Source organism: Argopecten irradians, chromosome 2 (genome assembly GCF_041381155.1).
Source record: "Argopecten irradians isolate NY chromosome 2, Ai_NY, whole genome shotgun sequence".
Taxonomy (NCBI): domain Eukaryota; kingdom Metazoa; phylum Mollusca; class Bivalvia; order Pectinida; family Pectinidae; genus Argopecten; species Argopecten irradians.
Genome location: NC_091135.1, coordinates 57387542 through 57410272, shown reverse-complemented (window position 1 = coordinate 57410272; position 22731 = coordinate 57387542). Strand labels below are relative to the sequence as shown.

The 22731-nt window shown below is 34.9% G+C and overlaps 2 protein-coding genes across 2 annotated transcripts in view; one reads left to right on the top strand and one right to left on the bottom strand.

Annotated features, from left to right (window-relative positions):
- The window catches only part of LOC138316043 (DNA repair-scaffolding protein-like), a 34627-nt gene extending 24013 nt beyond the window's left edge, over positions 1 to 10614 (bottom strand). Inside the window, 5 exon segments of the mRNA XM_069257516.1 lie at positions 183 to 379; positions 4280 to 4369; positions 8174 to 8430; positions 9762 to 9972; positions 10519 to 10614. Coding sequence (XP_069113617.1) covers positions 183 to 379; positions 4280 to 4369; positions 8174 to 8430; positions 9762 to 9972; positions 10519 to 10545 — 782 coding nt within the window. The 5' untranslated portion in view covers positions 10546 to 10614.
- Positions 10615 to 10810: 196 nt separating this feature from the next.
- Positions 10811 to 22731, top strand: part of LOC138316042 (enhancer of mRNA-decapping protein 4-like) — a 65316-nt gene continuing 53395 nt past the window's right edge. Inside the window, exons 1-10 of the mRNA XM_069257515.1 lie at positions 10811 to 11050; positions 12715 to 12760; positions 12950 to 13048; positions 13275 to 13410; positions 16614 to 16719; positions 17163 to 17349; positions 19212 to 19377; positions 19728 to 19832; positions 22218 to 22327; positions 22564 to 22647. Of these exons, the coding sequence (XP_069113616.1) occupies positions 10957 to 11050; positions 12715 to 12760; positions 12950 to 13048; positions 13275 to 13410; positions 16614 to 16719; positions 17163 to 17349; positions 19212 to 19377; positions 19728 to 19832; positions 22218 to 22327; positions 22564 to 22647 (1133 nt within the window). The 5' untranslated portion in view covers positions 10811 to 10956. The remainder of the gene's footprint in view (positions 11051 to 12714; positions 12761 to 12949; positions 13049 to 13274; positions 13411 to 16613; positions 16720 to 17162; positions 17350 to 19211; positions 19378 to 19727; positions 19833 to 22217; positions 22328 to 22563; positions 22648 to 22731) is intronic.

Genomic DNA, 22731 nt, shown 5'->3' with positions numbered 1-22731 from the left:
TCTAATGAAATCAGGAAAGTGAAAAATAAACAATTGCTAAATAAAATTAATATCCTTAAAATTTCAAGGAGACAAAATTTCTCAGAGACGGCCATTAAATTCCAATCAATATATCTTATGTTTGGTCTAAACTATAATTTATTGATTTTGTTGATTAAAAACATGTATTGATTTTAAAGTACCTTTTAAATTTCTTTTTCTTTTTCGCCGAATCCTCTAAAACGTCAATATCACTAGACTGCGAGTCTTTAGAAGGTGTTTTCAAGTTCAAAGTCTTCACCCAATCACTGGCTTTGACCTTTGAACTTGAAGATGCTTGGCTGGGAGCAGGAGATTCACTTTTCATACTCTCTATATCCTGAGATACCTCAGAAGAAACCTTAAATATCCAAGGTAAAATATGGGACAAACTTAAAGTACAGTCGAGACTGTGTGAACGACCCCCTGTATGTAGCGACTCCCTGTCTTATGTGACCTTACTTGAGACCCCCCAACGTAATTTGCTATATAATTGGTCTGTTTTCAGCAACTCCCTGTCTTATATACGTGACAAGCGACCGTGTTTTTACAACCCCAAAACTAAAAAAGGTCTGTCTTGAGCGACTTTTCCTTCGCCTGCGGCCTTAAAGTGTACACGGAATGGTTTGGTATATAAGGCTTGATAAATGTGTCATTGTATAAAATTTAGAATGGAGAAAGTACGAGTTTCATAGCGAATACGGTATTAGAGATAATGCGACTTTTCTCTAGAACACACCTGAAGCCCCAAGCCATTGACCCCGATTCGGGACCCCTGACCTGTGACGTCACAAGGACAACGGGACCTACTCTACTCGCATAAGAAAGAGTGGCGATTTTCTGTGGATGCCATCTATCTGTTTGTAAATATCGATTTTTACAGACACAAGTACCTGTGTACATGTCCATACCTATTCAATATATCCTCAATCACAGATATGAGTTTGGAATACGCTTGAAAATAGGGATTTATACCATGCATATATTGATGAACCTGTCATAGATAAATGAACATTTCTGCGCGATTTCTGCACAATTATACACAATATAATGTGTATAATAATCCACGTACGTTATAAATCTACAGTATTTGGAACCACATATACATGAATATTATGTAAAGGATTCTTGACTATGTTATCCAAAACCCGACTCGGGTCGTTGTACTGGTCAAACCCGCTTAACAAATTTCTGACTTTTTCATATAACCTACCCATACGAATTAAGTTATGATTCTAAACAGAATTTTTTGCATATATGTAAATGCGTCTACTAATTGCGTTATATCTGAAATTGATCCATTTTTTTTTACGAAATACATTCAGCTTTCATATAATACAATACATCCGACGACTTGTTGATATTTCGCTCAAGTTCATTTATTAGTGTCTTTAATTGAAAAAATAAATCATGCACGAGTCAGATGAAAAAAAGACTGAAGATGTTTATGTCTAATCCAAGTTGCAGATATCAAGTGCAGAACAAAATCAGAACTGTACTTCCGAATAGCCAATGTCGTGCTGCGTTTATCTCTTTACCTGTATACTGCAGTAACTAAAACGCGTGATCAGCCGAGACTAATGAGGGGGCTAATAGCCAGATTACGAAAGAAAGGTGTTTAGTGACCTGTCACGCTTCGTTGATTAGCTCACGTCAGGTGTCAAAAGTAAGATCTCAGGTAAGTTAGCGATGGCCCATCATTTAATTGTTGTATAATGTCATATTTGTTTACACTTATAAATCCTTAGTTTACAGTAAAATATCGTTCGAACATAACATACAACAAGTGTATAAATCACTAGATGTATACATAATTGTATATTTCAAAATGACCAATGTATACATTTGTCTCGTATATATATTTCTAGTTATATGTATATGTATTTTTATAACAGAAACTACAAAATTATTTACAAATGGCATGTCGAGAAAGAACAATGCAAACATGATGCACAATGTCAGAATTTTGATATTTCTGGTTCGTAGCTGCTAGATTTTGGATATCCAATTCTTTGTGAATTTTGGTCAATATCGATCATTATATAATACTAATAATGATAATCTATCACCAATAAATGTACTGTTGAATATAAAATAACACGTTCTCATTCATGTACATGTAGCTATAAAAGGAAGATAGACTCGTTACAGCTATAAATGAATTATGTATTTTAAATTCAATTTCTCAAGTGGTTTATTGTTTATATTTACTCCCCCTCCCAATTTATGTCTATGATATTTACGTGTATTGAACTATGAAATACAGTTAACACCTTTTCTTTTCGTTATGCTGATTCTTGAAATCCATAGGCCAAGTGAATTTTTATTTATACAGAAACATATTCAAATGGATAATTATATGACCATCATTTTTCGAATTCGTCTCTTTTCATATGACAATATGAAAGTTGATTATTCCCCAGGTTTGATAATTTAGTAAGCTGTTAAAACAGAGATAAGATCTCTACTTAAAAGTTTTTATACAAGGTACACCTGGCTTATACCAGAAACATAAATAACTTATAATTTCCGCTAATCTACTTATGTATTAAGCATGATTTCAGTTGCAATATTTCCTATTTTATATATAATCAAATCGTCACCATAACTGTATACTGTAGATATATCTGTAAAATTCTCGTAATCCCATTTTAGGAATACATATATGACCAAACACCTCACTGCCGTTGTCCTCGTGATGTCACATCCGGTTATCCCCCAAATCAGCGTGAGCGGCCGATTCCCTGATTAGCAGTTGATATACAGGTAAAAATTGAGCACTTCGGAGGGCGGTATCTCAGTACTGAAGCGGCCGATTTTGATGCGGTTTTCAACATTCTTGCCAGGAGATCAAACAGAATAACATATCTAAATATCATTTTCCATTCCGTGTACACTTTAATTATGATCGATAAAAAGGTGTGTGAACATCGAGCTAAACATTGACTGTTGACTACGATTAGAGTACATTACTGTGTAACCAGTTTTGACGGATCATGAATGATCGTTTTTTCCACAATATTTGGCTTCAAAACTATTAAATAGGTCAGGTACCATCCAGATATTTCTCCTTAATAAACAATGGTAAACATTGACAATAAATAACGGTACACGTTAAATAAATTGGCATGTTTTATTTTGCCTACCGTATCATCTATGGCTTGGCGTGGGTGACTCTCTTTTCGTTTTGTACGTGACATTTACGACCAAACATAATTTCACTACTTGATATGAGTAAGAAGTCATTATAACTGCCATCCTGAAGTCAGCAACCCTATCTTTTCTTGAAACGTTTCTCCTAGGCCTAATGCCAGTCAGTCTTGTAAAGACAAATGTACACGACTTGGGCTTCGGTAATGGCCGCCATTTGGTAGCGGTGTACAGTATATTTGTAAAATTCAGCAAAATAAAGCACAGGTCTTAAAATATTACCTCTACAAAAGTACTCTTTTTTTTATCTACACAACATCTGCAATTGTTTTGTAGTGGTCATTTTAGGACAGGTATGATTTTGTGGTTTTTTTCTTGTGTTTTTTAAACCATGGTTATCAAATATTTGTTTAAATAGAATTTTTTTTTAAAATAAATTGTGTTTTTAATCCAAAATTACACCCCCTCCAGATATAATTCTCCTCTTACACACAGTTTAAACCCAAATATCAATGTACGTGCATCTGCTTGTATTTATAACTAATTTCTTTTTATTTAAAAAAAGCGCATCTACATGTATTATTTTTGCCAACTGATTTTTTATAAAAAAAAAATCTTTTTTAAATTTATACTTATTATTTTTAATTTATTTAAAAGAAAATCTGGTTAATTTATATATTAATAAACAAGAATGTATTTGAAGACAATTAACTACAGATTTTCAAACAGTAATGTTGCGGTTGGACTGTCTTAAGTGACTCCCTGTCTTATGTGACATTTTGTAATAGTCCCTTGGAAAGTCACATAAGACAGTCTCGACTGTATAGTCATAAAGATAGGGTTAGCAATAAAATTGTTATTTAAAGGCAGATGGCCTGTAAACTGTAGAAATAAAGATCATACTGCATTTCAATGGATGTGAATTCTTTATATAATGTAGTTTTTCAAGGCTATATCATTGTATATTGAAATAAATCTCTCTTTTTTTATCAATCAATAACCGATAACAGAGATACATGTATAAGCAAAATAAATTACTTGTAATAAGGTCATACAGAACCTGACTGTAATCTAATTTTAGTTACAGCGAACCTGAAATGATACAACTAACCTGTGCTCTACCATCAGTTTTCTTTTGTGAATGAGATTGTCTTGATTCTTCTGACTCGTAACTGCAAATGGTTGCTGTAATCTCAGATACCTTCAAGATATCAAAATCAAAGATATCAAAAGCTTGAACTCTTTCCAAATCAAAGGTATCAAACACTCTCTCTAAATCAACTATATAAAACACTCTCTCTATATCAAAGATATCAAACTCTCTCATTAATCAAAGATATCAAACACTCTCTCTTTAAATCAAAGATATCAAACACTCTCTCATTAAATCAAAGATATCAAACACTCTCTCTAAATCAAAGATATCAAACTCTCTCATTAATCAAAGATATCAAACACTCTCTCTTTAAATCAAAGATATCAAACACTCTCTCATTAAATCAAAGATATCAAACACTCTCTCATTAAATCAAAGATATCAAACACTCTCTCTAAATCAAAGATATCAAACACTCTCTCTAAATCAAAGATATCAAACACTCTCTCATTAAATCAAAGATATCAAACACTCTCTCTAAATCAAAGATATCAAACACTCTCACATTAAATCAAAGATATCAAACACTCTCTCATTAAATCAAAGATATCAAACACTCTCTCTTTAAATCAAAGATATCAAACACTCTCTCTAAATCAAAGATATCAAATACTCTCTCTAAATCAAAGATATCAAACACTCTCTCTTTAAATCAAAGATATCAAACACTCTCACATTAAATCAAAGATATCAAACACTCTCTCATTAAATCAAAGATATCAAACACTCTCTCTAAATCAAAGATATCAAACACTCTCTCATTAAATCAAAGATATCAAACACTCTCTCATTAAATCAAAGATATCAAACACTCTCTCATTAAATCAAAGATATCAAACACTCTCTCATTAAATCAAAGATATCAAACACTCTCTCTAAATCAAAGATATCAAACACTCTATCATTAAATCAAAGATATCAAACACTCTCACATTAAATCAAAGATATCAAACACTCTCTCATTAATCAAAGATATCAAACACTCTCTCATTAAATCAAAGATATCAAACACTCTCTCATTAAATCAAAGATATCAAACACTCTCTCATTAAATCAAAGATATCAAAACACTCTCTCATTAAATCAAAGATATCAAACACTCTCTCATTAAATCAAAGATATCAAACACTCTCACATTAAATCAAAGATATCAAACACTCTCTCATTAAATCAAAGATATCAAACACTCTCTCATTAAATCAAAGATATCAAACACTCTCTCATTAAATCAAAGATATCAAACACTCTCTCATTAAATCAAAGATATCAAACACTCTCTCATTAAATCAAAGATATCAAACACTCTCTCATTAAATCAAAGATATCAAACACTCTCTCATTAAATCAAAGATATCAAACACTCTCTCATTAAATCAAAGATATCAAACACTCTCTCATTAAATCAAAGATATCAAACACTCTCTCATTAAATCAAAGATATCAAACACTCTCTCTAAATCAAAGATATCAAACACTCTCTCATTAAATCAAAGATATCAAACACTCTCACATTAAATCAAAGATATCAAACACTCTCTCATTAAATCAAAGATATCAAACACTCTCTCATTAAATCAAAGATATCAAACACTCTCTCATTAAATCAAAGATATCAAACACTCTCTCATTAAATCAAAGATATCAAACACTCTCTCATTAAATCAAAGATATCAAACACTCTCTCATTAAATCAAAGATATCAAACACTCTCTCCTTAAATCAAAGATATCAAACACTCTCTCATTAAATCAAAGATATCAAACACTCTCTCTAAATCAAAGATATCAAACACTCTCTCATTAAATCAAAGATATCAAACACTCTCACATTAAATCAAAGATATCAAACACTCTCTCATTAATCAAAGATATCAAACACTCTCTCATTAAATCAAATATATCAAACACTCTCACATTAAATCAAAGATATCAAACACTCTCTCATTAAATCAAAGATATCAAACACTCTCTCATTAATCAAAGATATCAAACACTCTCTCATTAAATCAAAGATATCAAACACTCTCTCATTAAATCAAAGATATCAAACACTCTCACATTAAATCAAAGATATCAAACACTCTCTCATTAAATCAAAGATATCAAACACTCTCTCATTAAATCAAAGATATCAAACACTCTCTCATTAAATCAAAGATATCAAACACTCTCTCTAAATCAAAGATATCAAACACTCTCTCATTAAATCAAAGATATCAAACACTCTCTCATTAAATCAAAGATATCAAACACTCTCTCATTAAATCAAAGATATCAAACACTCTCTCATTAAATCAAAGATATCAAACACTCTCTCATTAAATCAAAGATATCAAACACTCTCTCATTAAATCAAAGATATCAAACACTCTCTCATTAAATCAAAGATATCAAACACTCTCTCATTAAATCAAAGATATCAAACACTCTCTCATTAAATCAAAGATATCAAACACTCTCTCTAAATCAAAGATATCAAAAACTCTCTCTAAATCAAAGATATCAAAAACTCTCTCTAAATCAAAGATATCAAACACTCTCTTTAAATCAAAGATATCAAACACTCTCTCATTAAATCAAAGATATCAAACACTCTCTCATTAATCAAAGATATCAAACACTCTCTCATTAAATCAAAGATATCAAACACTCTCTCATTAAATCAAAGATATCAAACACTATCTCATTAAATCAAAGATATCAAACACTCTCTCATTAAATCAAAGATATCAAACACTCTCTCATTAAATCAAAGATATCAAACACTCTCTCTAAATCAAAGATATCAAAAACTCTCTCATTAAATCAAAGATATCAAACACTCTCTCATTAAATCAAAGATATCAAACACTCTCTCATTAATCAAAGATATCAAACACTCTCTCATTAAATCAAAGATATCAAACACTCTCTCATTAATCAAAGATATCAAACACTCTCACATTAAATCAAAGATATCAATCAAACACTCTCACATTCAAATCAAAGATATCAAACACTCTCTCATTAATCAAAGATATCAAACACTCTCACATTAAATCAAAGATATCAAACACTCTCTCATTAATCAAAGATATCAAACACTCTCACATTAAATCAAAGATATCAAACACTCTCTCATTAATCAAAGATATCAAACACTCTCTCATTAAATCAAAGATATCAAACACTCTCTCTTTAAATCAAAGATATCAAACACTCTCTCATTAAATCAAAGATATCAAACACTCTCTCTTTAAATCAAAGATATCAAACACTCTCTCATTAAATCAAAGATATCAAACACTCTCTCATTAATCAAAGATATCAAACACTCTCTCATTAAATCAAAGATATCAAACACTCTCTCATTAAATCAAAGATATCAAACACTCTCTCATTAATCAAAGATATCAAACACTCTCTCATTAAATCAAAGATATCAAACACTCTCTCATTAAATCAAAGATATCAATCAGTATCTCATTAAATCAAAGAAACTAAAACATTGTCTAAGTTAACAGAATGAAATCTTTTACAATAAAACACGATTAAAAAATCTCTGAGAACCAACAAAATCACTTCATTATAAGCATAATTTTTTATACATATACTTAACAGACATCTTATAGGAACCTTGATGGGTGAATATTACTACCTAAATGTTTTAACCATGAATTTGTTGTGTTTTACTGTATATGCAAAAATCAAAGAAATGTACATTTTTCACAAGCATCATAGACCTTTGCTTAAAATCAGTTGATATAAAAGTTGATCTGATCATTACACAGGTGATGCCCTTTATAATGATCAGAGGTGACCGACAACTCAACTACCCCATGTATAACTGCAGTGAGATAAGTACATGTACCTGAGATTGGTTTCCTGCTATATTTTCTGTGTCACTTCTGATATATTTATTATGCGCCCCAGAGAGACTCCAGCTGGGTTCAGAGGACGACTCATCGTTACTGATGACAACATCTGTTATCCCAAGGTTCTTTAGTTCACCTGCCTTATACTTGCTGTGACCCGATTTTCTAACCGACAGTAAATGATTTTCTTCCTTTATCGGTTGTTTGGAATCCTCATCATCACTGGAGCTCCAAGCAATGGAATCGTCAACTGCTTTAATACATTAAGTTATATAAGCTGGATTTATCATATACACACACAGTGCACTGCACACAGACTAAATTAGTAGGAATGTGAACAAATTGAAATTTTAAGGATGAGCTTTTAACATGGTAAAATGGTGTATCAGCAGTATAACTTTAATAATGGATTATTTTGATTTCTACCACAATAGGCATCATTCTATGTTGTGATCGCTGTTTGATGTCCAAAACTATTGTTGGAAAGCGTATGTGTCGTGGTCGTTGTGTCAAAATACATGACATTTTTGATAAATGTTAAATTGACCTTCAGTACTAATAATACTTATTGACAGACAAGAATTTTACTGATGAGTTTCATAGATTTAACGTGTATGAAACGAACTTGATCTTGATGGTAATGGCTTGATGATTATCTGGCGGGAAATGCTGTGTTGTGTCGTGCAAATGATTTCACATGTATACATGTTGTCCGACATTGAGTTTTATTTTCTGGAAGCAACTATGAAGATTTGAACTCAATAAGACGTTAAATGAGTATAATTTAACCCTAAAGATGTTCACAATTGGAAGAATTTTATATCAATGTGTTCTTTATCAAACGATGACTTTTGAATACTAATTAGTGTCCTTTTGCTGATGAAAATATTACTACACCTTATTTGCATATTTCGGTAAATACACATTACCGTATCCCTGGCGTATTTACGGCTAAAATCGAATATGATTGTGGTAGAAACATGCAGGTCACACTACTTGTGGTTGTTGAATATTGAATTTATTCCACACTCGTATTATTTTTTAAAAGTTACTAACGACACTCGCTAAAGCTTGTGTCTTTTGTGACTTTTAAAACATAACTCACATGTGGAATAAATTCAATATTTAACAACAACTCATTGTGTAACCTCTATATAACTTACCGTTTGAGTTATTTCAACATCATTATAAATCTGGTGTTGGATGGTGAAAACACTGACCTTATGATAATGATCGATTGATATAAATATAAAAGTGGTAACTAAAGGTATATAGATCAAGATTCATATTTGAAAATGACAGTACGCTAACAGAATTTATAGGCGGTGAGATAAAAGCTAGCAATATAGGCAGCCGCAGTCATGTAGGTGATAAACCAGTAACTAACAGCTAGTGATCATAAAAACTTCTAGTTAGGAGTGCAGTACTCAAGAAATTTTTAAATAAACTATATTATTTTTTGAAATTGGTTAGTTTAAAACAGTAGCTAGGAGCCATTATTTTGGCCATGTAGATAAAAAACGACCCATGAAAAATATTTGTAGATTGATCACTGCATCTGGCCAACATGATTTGCAAACAAACCTTTGAAAGGGTCTATTCTAAATGTGTTAGCTATCTTTTCTTTGTTTAGTGGTGTTCTTTTCCGCTTTGCTGGATTATTACTTTCAACTCCACCGAATCCTGAAAATCCTTCCCCAAAGCTTTGCCATTCACCAATGGACTTCCTTTTATCCTGCATTGATGTCTTTGGTGAATAAGAACAGCCATCATCTGTCTCTGGACTGTAGATTAACTGAAAAAATTAAATAGAAACAGCTACCATCATAAGTATTATAATTAAAGTGTCTTGACAAAGGAGCAGATTGCCTTGAAAATTTGACAATCACACTGTTAGAATTACTTCTTTGCCCTATATTTACTACTTAAAGTAATTCGTATCCTACAGCCGCAGTCATGTAGGTGATAAACCAGTAACTAACAGCTAGTGATCATAAAAACTTCTAGTTATGAGTGCAGTACTCAAGAAATTTACGTGGCATTATATCCTATATGGAATGAAGTACTGATTGCTCATGCACCAAAGGCAAAACATGTTATTTGATATTATTTTTTATGTTAATTAGACACATATATATATATATATACACGATTAAACACCAATTATTGTTCAAGTGAAGAAAATCATTTATGCTCTGTCGGCGGTGGAGCATCTTTAATGATTCTTAATGAATCATTTATTAATGTGCCATGCTGTATTATACGATTGTCTTAACACTTATTTCCTGTTCGGTTTTCTTAAATCTACTATTGTCCATATGTCATAATTAGATCTATATACTTTTCGTTTTCCTAAATACTGCGACATCTTTATGACAATATGTGACTGTGGGATGTGGCTGTAGCAGGCTTTTTTCTAAGTTCCCGCGGTTTTACATATAACATTTTTTAACTTACACACGAAAGATTTCCAAAATAATGTTAGATATTTTTATTTATTCTATTTTAAATAATTTACACAAAATATGACCTCATTTGCTATCATATTTGATTTTAATTATATATGTGCTATACAGTCGATTTATTCTGCCAAACTAAAAAATCTCGAACTTGCGATATCGCATGGCAGCCGCCATATTTTGATGGACGACGAGCAGGTTCGCGTTCTAGACAACCCAAGAAACGTTGAATTTAGGAATAATTAGACACCATATGTCATTTGGTCTGATGCCAGCTATTGTGTGTTATATATTCTTAATTTAAATCTACTTAAGAAGCCATGGATCCAGCAGATAGCACTACATCCTCGCTGGGGACAACTGGGGATACAGGCCACCTCTTGCAAGAATTAATAAACTTGCAAAAATCACACGGTGTGTTATAAATTTTGGTTATTGAATCACTGCTTTCGAAGAGTATTTTTATTAAAAATATTTTTATTTCAAAATAAGTATATGAACATATTCATTGGACATTTGTTGGTCGGAATTTGATGTTTGGAAAATTTTGCAACTTTTCAAAAAGACCTCTTTCCCGCGGCATCTTCTTTCTGTGTATTCTGTTTCTCAAGTTCCTATGGGCGTACAAAATTGAGTGGAGTGCGTTTAAAAAAGCTCAAGTGTCTTATTTACAGTCAACTATTTGCACACAAATCCGAGATTTTGCTATTTATGTTTGTCAACTTTGATTTCTGATGAGGATTAAAAAAAAAATACATTAAAATTTCTAAAATATACAATAGTACAGTACTGGCAAGCGACCAGTTCTCACCGAGAACCAATTCTCACCATAGCAAAATATATACTTGCATGCAGGGATCAATCTTGGTTTTGGGGGAAACTACCCTTTTTTCAAAATAGGGGAAAAGATTGACGAAATATAGGGGAATTTGAATCTTCTTATTTATGTCCAAAATTATATTCATTTTGACGAAAAAGTACTGTAAAACAACTAATTTTATTTTTAGATTTAGTAAAGCAAAATTTTAAGCCTGATAATAAAAAATTTGAGTTTATCACAAAATAGGCAGTAGCTATATGATAAGAATGAAGAAATTTGCAAACTAAAGTATAAAAAAATTAATGAAAAATAAGTCACAGGGGAAATTGTGTTACAAAACAGTCATTTTTTAGCTTCAAATGGGTATTTTTTTAAATCTTAAGGGAAATTTTAGGCCAGAGGGGAATTCATTCCTTGAGGGGAAATTAAATTTACCCATAAACGGTAATAAATCAGAGCTAGATTGATCCCTGGCATGATCACACTCTCAGACGAATTTTGAGACAATTTTTAGTGGAAACCAGCATGGTAGTGTCTTCTATCAGAAGAAGGCTTTATTGACTAAATTTGCATGGAAATCACAGATCCAGATGCCATGGCGAGAATTCGTACTCGACGAGAACTGGTCACTTGCCAGTATAGTTAAAAAAAAAAAAAAAAAAAAACTGCCACAGACTACATGGTTAACTGCATTGTACATTAATTATGTAGATGATATATGGTGGATGCCGTGCTGTCAGTTCACTCAGTTGGTGCAGGGCATCCAGTTGACCCTTGACTTTAAACAGATTTTATTTGAAATCTGATTTTTGGGAGTCAAAAACATGCTCTCAAGGGCCTACTGGATGCCCTGTGGTGTCATGGATAGGAAGTTGGTCCTGATTTCTCAAAACAAAATAAAGTTAAATAAATTTCAAAGATTTATATAGTTAACCTAAATTTGAAATCCTCATTTGCTTACCCTAGTAGGGTGTATACAGCTTCAGAATTATGTCATTAAATCACTGAATAAGAAACTAAGCTGTAATTACCATGGACATAGTATGTTATATAATTTTAATTAAGAAAGCCATTTAAATTTTCCAAAAGTATAACATGAAATATTGCAATATGATGCAACATATTATATACACTCTTCGTTGTTTGTTGATATCACCTGAATTTGTCTAAATTACATCAGAAAGCAATGTATATGTACACATATATTATATGGACTGTAAGTTGTACTTATATTGATCTATTCTCCTTTTCTTTTCAGTTATGTCTTCTGGGAATGTGACTGGATCACTACAAATTCACGAAAGGTATTTATAGAAAGGAAAAACAGTATTTCTTTATTTTCTTACCATTATATGACTTTTTATATCTTTGCTATAAGATATTGTATATGTTCATGTGGTACCCAGATTTTTGATACTTCAATTTGAAAGAGCAGATTTCCATTTTAACAACATTCATATGATCCTAACAGGTTGTCATTATTGTTGTTACAGTGTGGACCCAGGTAACTCTGGTGACGGAACCACCGGAAACCCAACCTTGACCGAGTTGATGAAGACCATATATGACAGTCCAGCTCCTCGCCAGTTAATGTAAGGTTTTGTTTATAGATTATTTATTTATAGAATCATTGTTTTGTTACTGAGATATTTTTTCTTAATTTGTAATGATTTTAGAAGTTTGAAAAAAAACCTACTTTTGTTTCTTTATTTTACCTGCGCATGAAGTATAAATGATTCATTCTGATTGTTACTGACTAACGTATATATTATTTTGACTGCCTCTTAACATCTGTTTATGCACATACTTTTTACACAGCACTTTACAAGGATCCGACACAGTGAATAGTTTCAGCGTGTATGGACGAGAGGTGGATATCATGGCAAGCAAGGGCAGTAGTGGCATTGTATCAAGTACAGGTGTAATGTCACAGGCCACGACAGGTAGTAATAAGGTATGTCACAGGCCACGACAGGTAGTAATAAGGTATGTCACAGGCCACAGCAGGTGGTAAGTCATAGGCCATGACAGGTAGTAATACGGTATGTCACAGACCACGACAGATAGTAAAAAGGTATGTCACAGGCCACAACAGGTAGTAATAAGGTATGTCACACGCCATGACAGGTAATAATAAGGTATGTCACAGGCCACGACAGGTAGAAATAAGGTATGTCACAGGCCACAACAGATAGTAATAAGTTATGTCATAGGCCACGACAGTTTGTAATAAGGTATGTCACAGGCCACGACAGGTAGAGATAAGGTATGTCACAGGCTACGACAGGTAATAATAACGTATGTCACAGGCCACGACAGGTAGAAATAAGGTATGTCACAGGCCACAACAGGTAGAAATAAGGTATGTCACAGGCCACGACAGGTAGAAATAAGGTATGTCACAGGCCACGACCGGTAGAGATAAGGTATGTCACAGGCCACGACAGGTAATAAGGTATGTCACAGGCCACGACAGGTAGAAATAAGGTATGTCACAGGCCACAACAGGTAGAGATAAGGTATGTCACAGGCTACGACAGGTAGTAATAAGGTATGTCACAGGCCACGACAGATAGTAATAAGGTATGTCACAGGCCATGACAGGTAGTAATAAGGTTAGTCACAGGCCACGACAGGTGGTAATAAGGTATGTCACAGGCCACAGCAGGTGGTAAGTCATAGGCCATGACAGGTAGTAATACGGTATGTCACAGACCACGACAGATAGTAATAAGGTATGTCACAGGCCACGACAGGAAGTAATAAGGTTAGTCACAGGCCACGACAGGTAGTAATAAGGTATGTCACAGGCCACGACAGGTAGTAATATGGTATGTCAAAGGCCACGACAGATAGTAATAAGGTATATCACAGGCCATGACAGATAGTAATAAGGTATGTCACAGGCCACGACAGGTAGTAATAAGGTATGTCACAGGCCACGACAGGTAGTAATAAGGTATGTCACAGGCCACGACAGGTAGTAATAAGGTATGTCACAGGCCACGACAGGTAGTAATAAGGTATGTCACAGGCCACGACAGATAGTAATAAGGTATGTCACAGGCCACGACAGATAGTAATAAGGTATGTCACAGGCCACGACAGATAGTAATAAGGTATGTCACAGGCCACGACAGGTAGTAATAAGGTATGTCACAGGCCACGACAGGTAGTAATAAGGTATGTCACAGGCCACGACAGGTAGTAATAAGGTATGTCACAGGCCACGACAGGTAGTAATAAGGTATGTCACAGGCCACGACAGGTAGTAATAAGGTATGTCACAGGCCACGACAGGTAGTAATAAGGTTAGTCACAGGCCACGACAGGTAGTAATAAGGTATGTCACAGGCCACGACAGGTAGTAATAAGGTTAGTCACAGGCCACGACAGGTAGTAATAAGGTATGTCACAGGCCACGACAGGTAGTAATAAGGTATGTCACAGGCCACGACAGGTAGTAATAAGGTATGTCACAGGCCACGACAGGTAGTAATAAGGTATGTCACAGGCCACGACAGATAGTAATAAGGTATGTCACAGGCCACGACAGATAGTAATAAAGTATGTCACAGGCCACGACAGATAGTAATAAGGTATGTCACAGGCCACGACAGGTAGTAATAAGGTATGTCACAGGCCACAGCAGGTGGTAAGTCACAGGCCACGACAGGTAGTAATAAAGTATGTCACAGGCCACGACAGATAGTAATAAGGTATGTCACAGGCCACAGCAGGTGGTAAGTCATAGGCCGCGACAGATAGTAATACGGTATGTCACAGACCACGACAGATAGTAATACGGTATGTCACAGGCCACGACAGGTAGTAATAAGGTATGTCACAGGCCACAGCAGGTGGTAAGTCATAGGCCACGACAGGTAGTAATAAGGTATGTCACAGGCCACGACAGGTAGTAATAAGGTTAGTCACAGGCCACGACAGGTAGTAATAAGGTATGTCACAGGCCACGACAGGTAGTAATAAGGTATGTCACAGGCCACAGCAGGTGGTAAGTCATAGGCCACGACAGGTAGTAATAAGGTATGTCACAGGCCACGACAGGTAGAGATAAGGTATGTCACAGGCCATGACAGGTAGTAATAAGGTATGTCACAGGCCACGACAGGTAGTAATAAGGTATGTCACAGGCCATGACAGGTAGTAATAAGGTATGTCACAGGCCACGACAGGTAGTAATAAGGTATGTCACAGGCCACGACAGGTAGTAATAAGGTATGTCACAGGCCACGACAGGTAGTAATAAGGTATGTCACAGGCCACGACAGGTAGTAATAAGGTATGTCACAGGCCACGACAGGTAGTAATAAGGTATGTCACAGGCCACGACAGATATAATACGTAGTCACAGGCCACGACAGTAGTAATACGGTATGTCACAGGCCACGACAGATAGTAATAAGGTATGTCACAGGCCAGACAGATAGTATAGGTATGTCACAGGCCAACAGCACAGGCCACGACAGATAGTAATAAGGTATGTCACAGGCCATGACAGATAGTAATAAGTATGTCACAGGCCACGACAGACAATAAGGTATGTCACAGGCCACGACAGGTAGTAATATGGTATGTCACAGGCCACAAAATAGAGTAGTCGCACGAAACTTTATACTGAAATAAGATATAATCAAACAATGTTATCTGAAGTTTGAAGTTCAACATAAACATAATTAACATGCTTTTTCCCTTTTGAAAGATTTGCTGATATTTTGCTTAAGATCTTTTGATTTGAAAGTTATAGGGTTTGCTACCTTCTCATATTTTGATCTTTTTATGTTTTAGAATAAAAAATTGAAGCAAGCCTCCTACAGAGTCAGAATTAAAAGATTTATAACAAAATATTGATCTCATAGGTAGAGATCCAATTTCTGATGCAATAATTGAAGTGGATATTTTTTGAAAATATCAAGGAACTTGCAAATAAGGGAAAGTCTCTATTTTACTGTTTGCAGTAAGTGATTTTGAATTTTACTAGGACAAATGAGATACAGAAATTTGGAGTGATGCATTGGTTAGATAACAATGTAGCACTTAAAGTTATCTCAATGAGATAATAATGTGTACTTGTGATAGATCATGAAGACAGAAGTGGTTAAATTTCGTCAGTTTATGTGTTGTTTTGTACTACAGGTGAAGATTACACCAGTGGTAAAGTATGATTGGGAACCAATTCACTACATAGGAAACCTAGTGGCCATCCACAAGAACAGTTTACACGCAGCGTACACTCTCAGAGGTAAAAATATTAATGATCTCAGGAGGATTATCTACATTATAAGGATTTTACAGTAAATCAGTAACAATCACAGACAGTCACTGAACATTCTACTGTGTTAAATTTTGTGATTTACTGTTTGTAACTTTTTTGCAGGGGTTTATTTTCTCAATTTATCTTTGTAGCATTTGAAAGCTTCATTCATATGATAGGCTATAATATTTGATACCATGATTTTGATAAATTTTGTGAATTGGGATGGATTTTTTGCAAATTTAGCACAATTAAAACCTTTGCGAATATTAGCAACTTGACAGTACTAAACATGCTCCTAGGTTCTAGGTTAATCATGTTCACTCTGGAAACCTGCATTTGATTCAACAAATGATGTAAAACATTATTTATTGTTTCTCTAAATGAAAATAAGTCAGACACATAAAAACTATTATGTTTAATTTTTACAGGGAAATCTGGTGGTATTGTGCGGATTATAAATCGCAGGACAGCTGAGCGAGTCTTGTTAAAGGATTTCACTGGCAGAGTTATAGACATAGCTTTTGCTCACACTGACGATGTCATCTTTGGTGCTGTTGATGAGATGGGAAATCTTTTTGTGTACAGTTTAAAGGAAATGGATCAGGATAAACTTGTGTATCCTTTGTATTTAAGTCAAGAATTCTAGAATTACCATGTAGACAATATTATTTATTGGAGAATATTTTTTATGCAGTTTTTTAGGTCATCTGACCCAAAGGGTCAGGATGACCTATAGTCATCATGTTTCGTCCGTCGTCGTGCGCCGTCCGCCGTGCGTTAACTTTTCACATTTTGAACTTCTTCTCAAGTTTGACCAGTGGGATTGAGCTGAAACTTACCTGAAATGATCCTGAGATGGTCCCGACAAAGTGTTGTTATTTTTCGGGTCGATCCGAAATCCAAGATGGCCACCACAGCCGCCATTTTGAAAACACGTTTTGAACTTCTTCTCAAGTTCTACAGGTGCGATTTGTCTTAAACTTGCATGAAATGATCCTGACATAGTCCCGACAAAGTGTTGTTATTTTTCGGGTTGATCCAAAATCCAAGATGGCCGCCACAGCCGCCATCTTGAAAACACATTTTGAACTTCTTCTCAAGTTCTACAGGTGCGATTGGCTGAAACTTGCATGAAATGATCCTGACATAGTCCCGACAAAGTGTTGTTATTTTTCGGGTCGATCCGAAATCCAAGATGGCCGCCACAGCCGCCATTTTGAAAACACATTTTGAACTTCTTCTCAAGTTCTACTGGTGCGATTTGGCTGAAACTTGCATGAAATGATCCTGACATGGTCCCGACAAAGTGTTGTTATTTTTCGGGTCGATCCGAAATCCAAGATGGCCGCCACAGCCGCCATTTTGAAAACACATTTTGAACTTCTTCTCAAGTTCTACCGGTGCGATTTGGCTGAAACTTGCATGAAATGATCCTGACATGGTCCCGACAAAGTGTTGTTATTTTTCGGGTTGATCCGAAATCAAAGATGGCCGCCACAGCCGCCATCTTGAAAACACATTTTGAACTTCTTCTCAAGTTCTACCGGTGCGATTTGGCTGAACGTGCATGAAATGATCCTGACATGGTCTTTACAAAGTGTTGTTATTTTTAGGATCGAACCGAAATCCAAGATGGCCGCCACAGCCGCCATCTTGAAAACACATTTTGAACTTCTTCTCAAGTTCTACTGGTGCGATTTGGCTGAAACTTGCATGAAATGATCCTGACATGGTCCCGACAAAATGTTGTTATTTTTCGGGTGGATCCGAAATCCAAGATGGCCGCCACAGCCGCCATCTTGAAAACACATTTTGAACTTCTTCTCAAGTTCTACCGGTGCGATTTGGCTGAAACTTGCATGAAATGATCCTGACATCGTCCCGACAAAGTGTTGTTATTTTTCGGGTCAATCCGAAATCCAAGATGGCCATCACAGCAGCCATCTTGAAAACACATTTTGAACTTCTTCTCAAGTTCTACCGAAGGGATTTGGCTGAAACTTGCATGAAATGATCCTGACATAGTCCCGACAAAGTATTGTTACATCTCTGGTTGATCCCAAATCGAAGATGACTACCACGACACTATATCTAATTAATTTCCTTTATTTAAAGGCCCTTGGGCCTCTTGTTTGAAATAAAATTTATTGAAAGAAATTGAAAATGATCCTGACATGATCCTGACAAAGTGACACCATATATAATTAATTTTACTATTGTCAAGGTAGTCAGATGACCGTTAAGGCCCTTTGGGCCTCTTGTTTAACAGTAAAAATGCTTTGATGTTTCTTATTGAATCTTAATAGGTACTAAAGAATTTGAAAGTACTTAGAAATGATTGATACAGTATTACATCTTACATAGGCCAAGGTCTTGCATGGAAAAGAGTATTTTGATTTGTATGAGAATCCTGTATTACAACTTTGATGTTGGAACAACACTCAAAATGACAGCTAATTAAGCCTTAACCTTTTCAGAATTAATCTTGTCCTTCATGTTGTTCGTGATAAAGATACCCCCCACACAGAGTATCATCGTCTCATCTGGTGCCCCTTTATCCCTGATGACACTGATGACAGTAGTGTGACCGAGTCCTCCACACAAGATGCCTCCCGGGTCCTCGTTCTTACCCACAAGGAAAAGGTACTGAACTTAATTGTGTCGCCTATCATAAGTACATGCCTAAAAATCTATATGTTGACAGCCTTACAGGAAAACAGCATACCCAAACTACATAAGTTCTTTGTTTTCTCTGGATATGTACTTTTTGATAGGTATATATATATTTCAAGCTATTTCAATTTTTTATGTAACATAAAGGAGACCATGGTTTTTACTATTATAGGTTGATATTGTTAGCTGAATTCTTTGTCTAGACAAGCTGGGAACGTTTTACCATGCTACCGATCCAACAAACACATTATTTTAACATTTTTGCCTGGCCTTCACAACCATTACTTTGTTTATGTTGATTCTTCTGTGGTATTTAACAGGCGGAGATCTGGAATGTGGATCTGGTAACCAAAGAGTATTCCAGTGGTCCTTTATTGGCAGAGGATGTGGAGTTTGGTCTTATCCAGATAGACAGTCACAAGCAGGTAAGTTTGTATCAATGTTACAGTAGGCAAACATTGGTTTGCTTAGTCTTTCAGGTCTTTTTAGTACAAAAAGAAAAGAAAACGACTAACAGATGGTCATTGAATTTGGACAAAGTTTCAATAAATGACTAATAGTTGACTTGATATATTAATTTCTTTATATGAAGTTTCTTCATGCTATTAAATATTTGATTGATCTACTATTAGCCTAAACTTGATTGACGTCACTTAGAAGTGGTCATTCCCAAAATTGTATTTAGATTGAAAAAGTTATATGTGTTCATAGATAATGTGAACTTTATCATAGCCCACCCCACTCAACTCCTATGCTGTTAAAGTATTTATTTATGTTTAAATTATACACAGCCTATCATGGATGCTGCCTTTTCACCTGACGGTACAGCTTTAGCCACAGCCAGTCTAGATGGAGAAGTCAAGTTCTTTCAAGTGAATATGGGAGAGAATAGATTTGGCTGAACGTGCATGAAATGATCCTGACATGGTCTTTACAAAGTGTTGTTATTTTTCGGATCGAACCGAAATCCAAGATGGCCGCCACAGCCGCCATCTTGAAAACACATTTTGAACTTCTTCTCAAGTTCTACTGGTGCGATTTGGCTGAAACTTGCATGAAATGATCCTGACATGGTCCCGACAAAATGTTGTTATTTTTCGGGTGGATCCGAAATCCAAGATGGCCGCCACAGCCGCCATCTTGAAAACACATTTTGAACTTCTTCTCAAGTTCTACCGGTGCGATTTGGCTAAAACTTGCATGAAATGATCCTGACGATGGTCCCGACAAAGTGTTGTTATTTTTCTGGTCGATCTGAAATCCAAGATGGCCGCCACAGCCGCCATCTTGAAAACACATTTTGAACTTCTTCTCAAGTTAAACCAAGGCGATTTGGCTGAAACTTGCATGAAATGATCGTGACATGGTCCCGACAAAGTGTTGTTACATCTCTGGTTGATCCCAAATCGAAGATGACTACCACGACACTATATCTAATTAATTTCCTTTATTTAAAGGCCCTTGGGCCTCTTGTTTGAAATAAAATTTATTGAAAGAAATTGAAAATGATCCTGACATGATCCTGACAATGTGACACCATATATAATTAATTTTACTATTGTCAAGGTAGTCAGATGACCGTTAAGGCCCTTTGGGCCTCTTGTTTAACAGTAAAAATGCTTTGATGTTTCTTATTGAATCTTAATAGGTACTAAAGAATTTGAAAGTACTTAGAAATGATTGATACAGTATTACATCTTACTTAGGCCAAGGTCTTGCATGTATGGAAAAGAGTATTTTGATTTGTATGAGAATCCTGTATTACAACTTTGATGTTGGAACAACACTCAAAATGACAGCTAATTAAGCCTTAACCTTTTCAGAATTAATCTTGTCCTTCATGTTGTTCGTGATAAAGATACCCCCCACACAGAGTATCATCGTCTCATCTGGTGCCCCTTTATCCCTGATGACACTGATGACAGTAGTGTGACCGAGTCCTCCACACAAGATGCCTCCCGGGTCCTCGTTCTTACCCACAAGGAAAAGGTACTGAACTTAATTGTGTCGCCTATCATAAGTACATGCCTAAAAATCTATATGTTGACAGCCTTACAGGAAAACAGCATACCCAAACTACATAAGTTCTTTGTTTTCTCTGGATATGTACTTTTTGATAGGTATATATATATTTCAAGCTATTTCAATTTTTTATGTAACATAAAGGAGACCATGGTTTTTACTATTATAGGTTGATATTGTTAGCTGAATTCTTTGTCTAGACAAGCTGGGAACGTTTTACCATGCTACCGATCCAACAAACACATTATTTTAACATTTTTGCCTGGCCTTCACAACCATTACTTTGTTTATGTTGATTCTTCTGTGGTATTTAACAGGCGGAGATCTGGAATGTGGATCTGGTAACCAAAGAGTATTCCAGTGGTCCTTTATTGGCAGAGGATGTGGAGTTTGGTCTTATCCAGATAGACAGTCACAAGCAGGTAAGTTTGTATCAATGTTACAGTTGGCAAACATTGGTTTGCTTAGTCTTTCAGGTCTTTTTAGTACAAAAAGAAAAGAAAACGACTAACAGATGGTCATTGAATTTGGACAAAGTTTCAATAAATGACTAATAGTTGACTTGATATATTAATTTCTTTATATGAAGTTTCTTCATGCTATTAAATATTTGATTGATCTACTATTAGCCTAAACTTGATTGACGTCACTTAGAAGTGGTCATCCCCAAAATTGTATTTAGATTGAAAAAGTTATATGTGTTCATAGATAATGTGAACTTTATCATAGCCCACCCCACTCAACTCCTATGCTGTTAAAGTATTTATTTATGTTTAAATTATACACAGCCTATCATGGATGCTGCCTTTTCACCTGACGGTACAGCTTTAGCCACAGCCAGTCTGGATGGAGAAGTCAAGTTCTTTCAAGTGAACATGGGAGAGAATACTTCACCAAGGTCAGTAATTAACTTTAAAGAAAACATCGTACAATTATAAAGCAAGAATAGACAGTAACCCAGATTTACCAATCAAGGACCGGTTTAGACAAATTCACTGTAATTTGAAAGTTAGAAATAAGATTATAAATAGAGGAAACAAATATTTTAAGATCAATGTTTGAATAAAACGACATTGACATGGTTGTAAATCTGTCAACATTTCTATATGATGTTTTATGTTATTTGTATTACAGATGCCTACACCAGTGGAAACCACATGATGGTAAACCTCTGTCTAGTTTGTTCTTCCTCGACGACCACAAGTACTTCAGTGCTGAGTAAGTCACCTGTGATGATAAGGTTGTTATCTAGTCCTGGTTACCTGTGAGAGGTCCAGATATCATACTACTGTCTATCTGAAT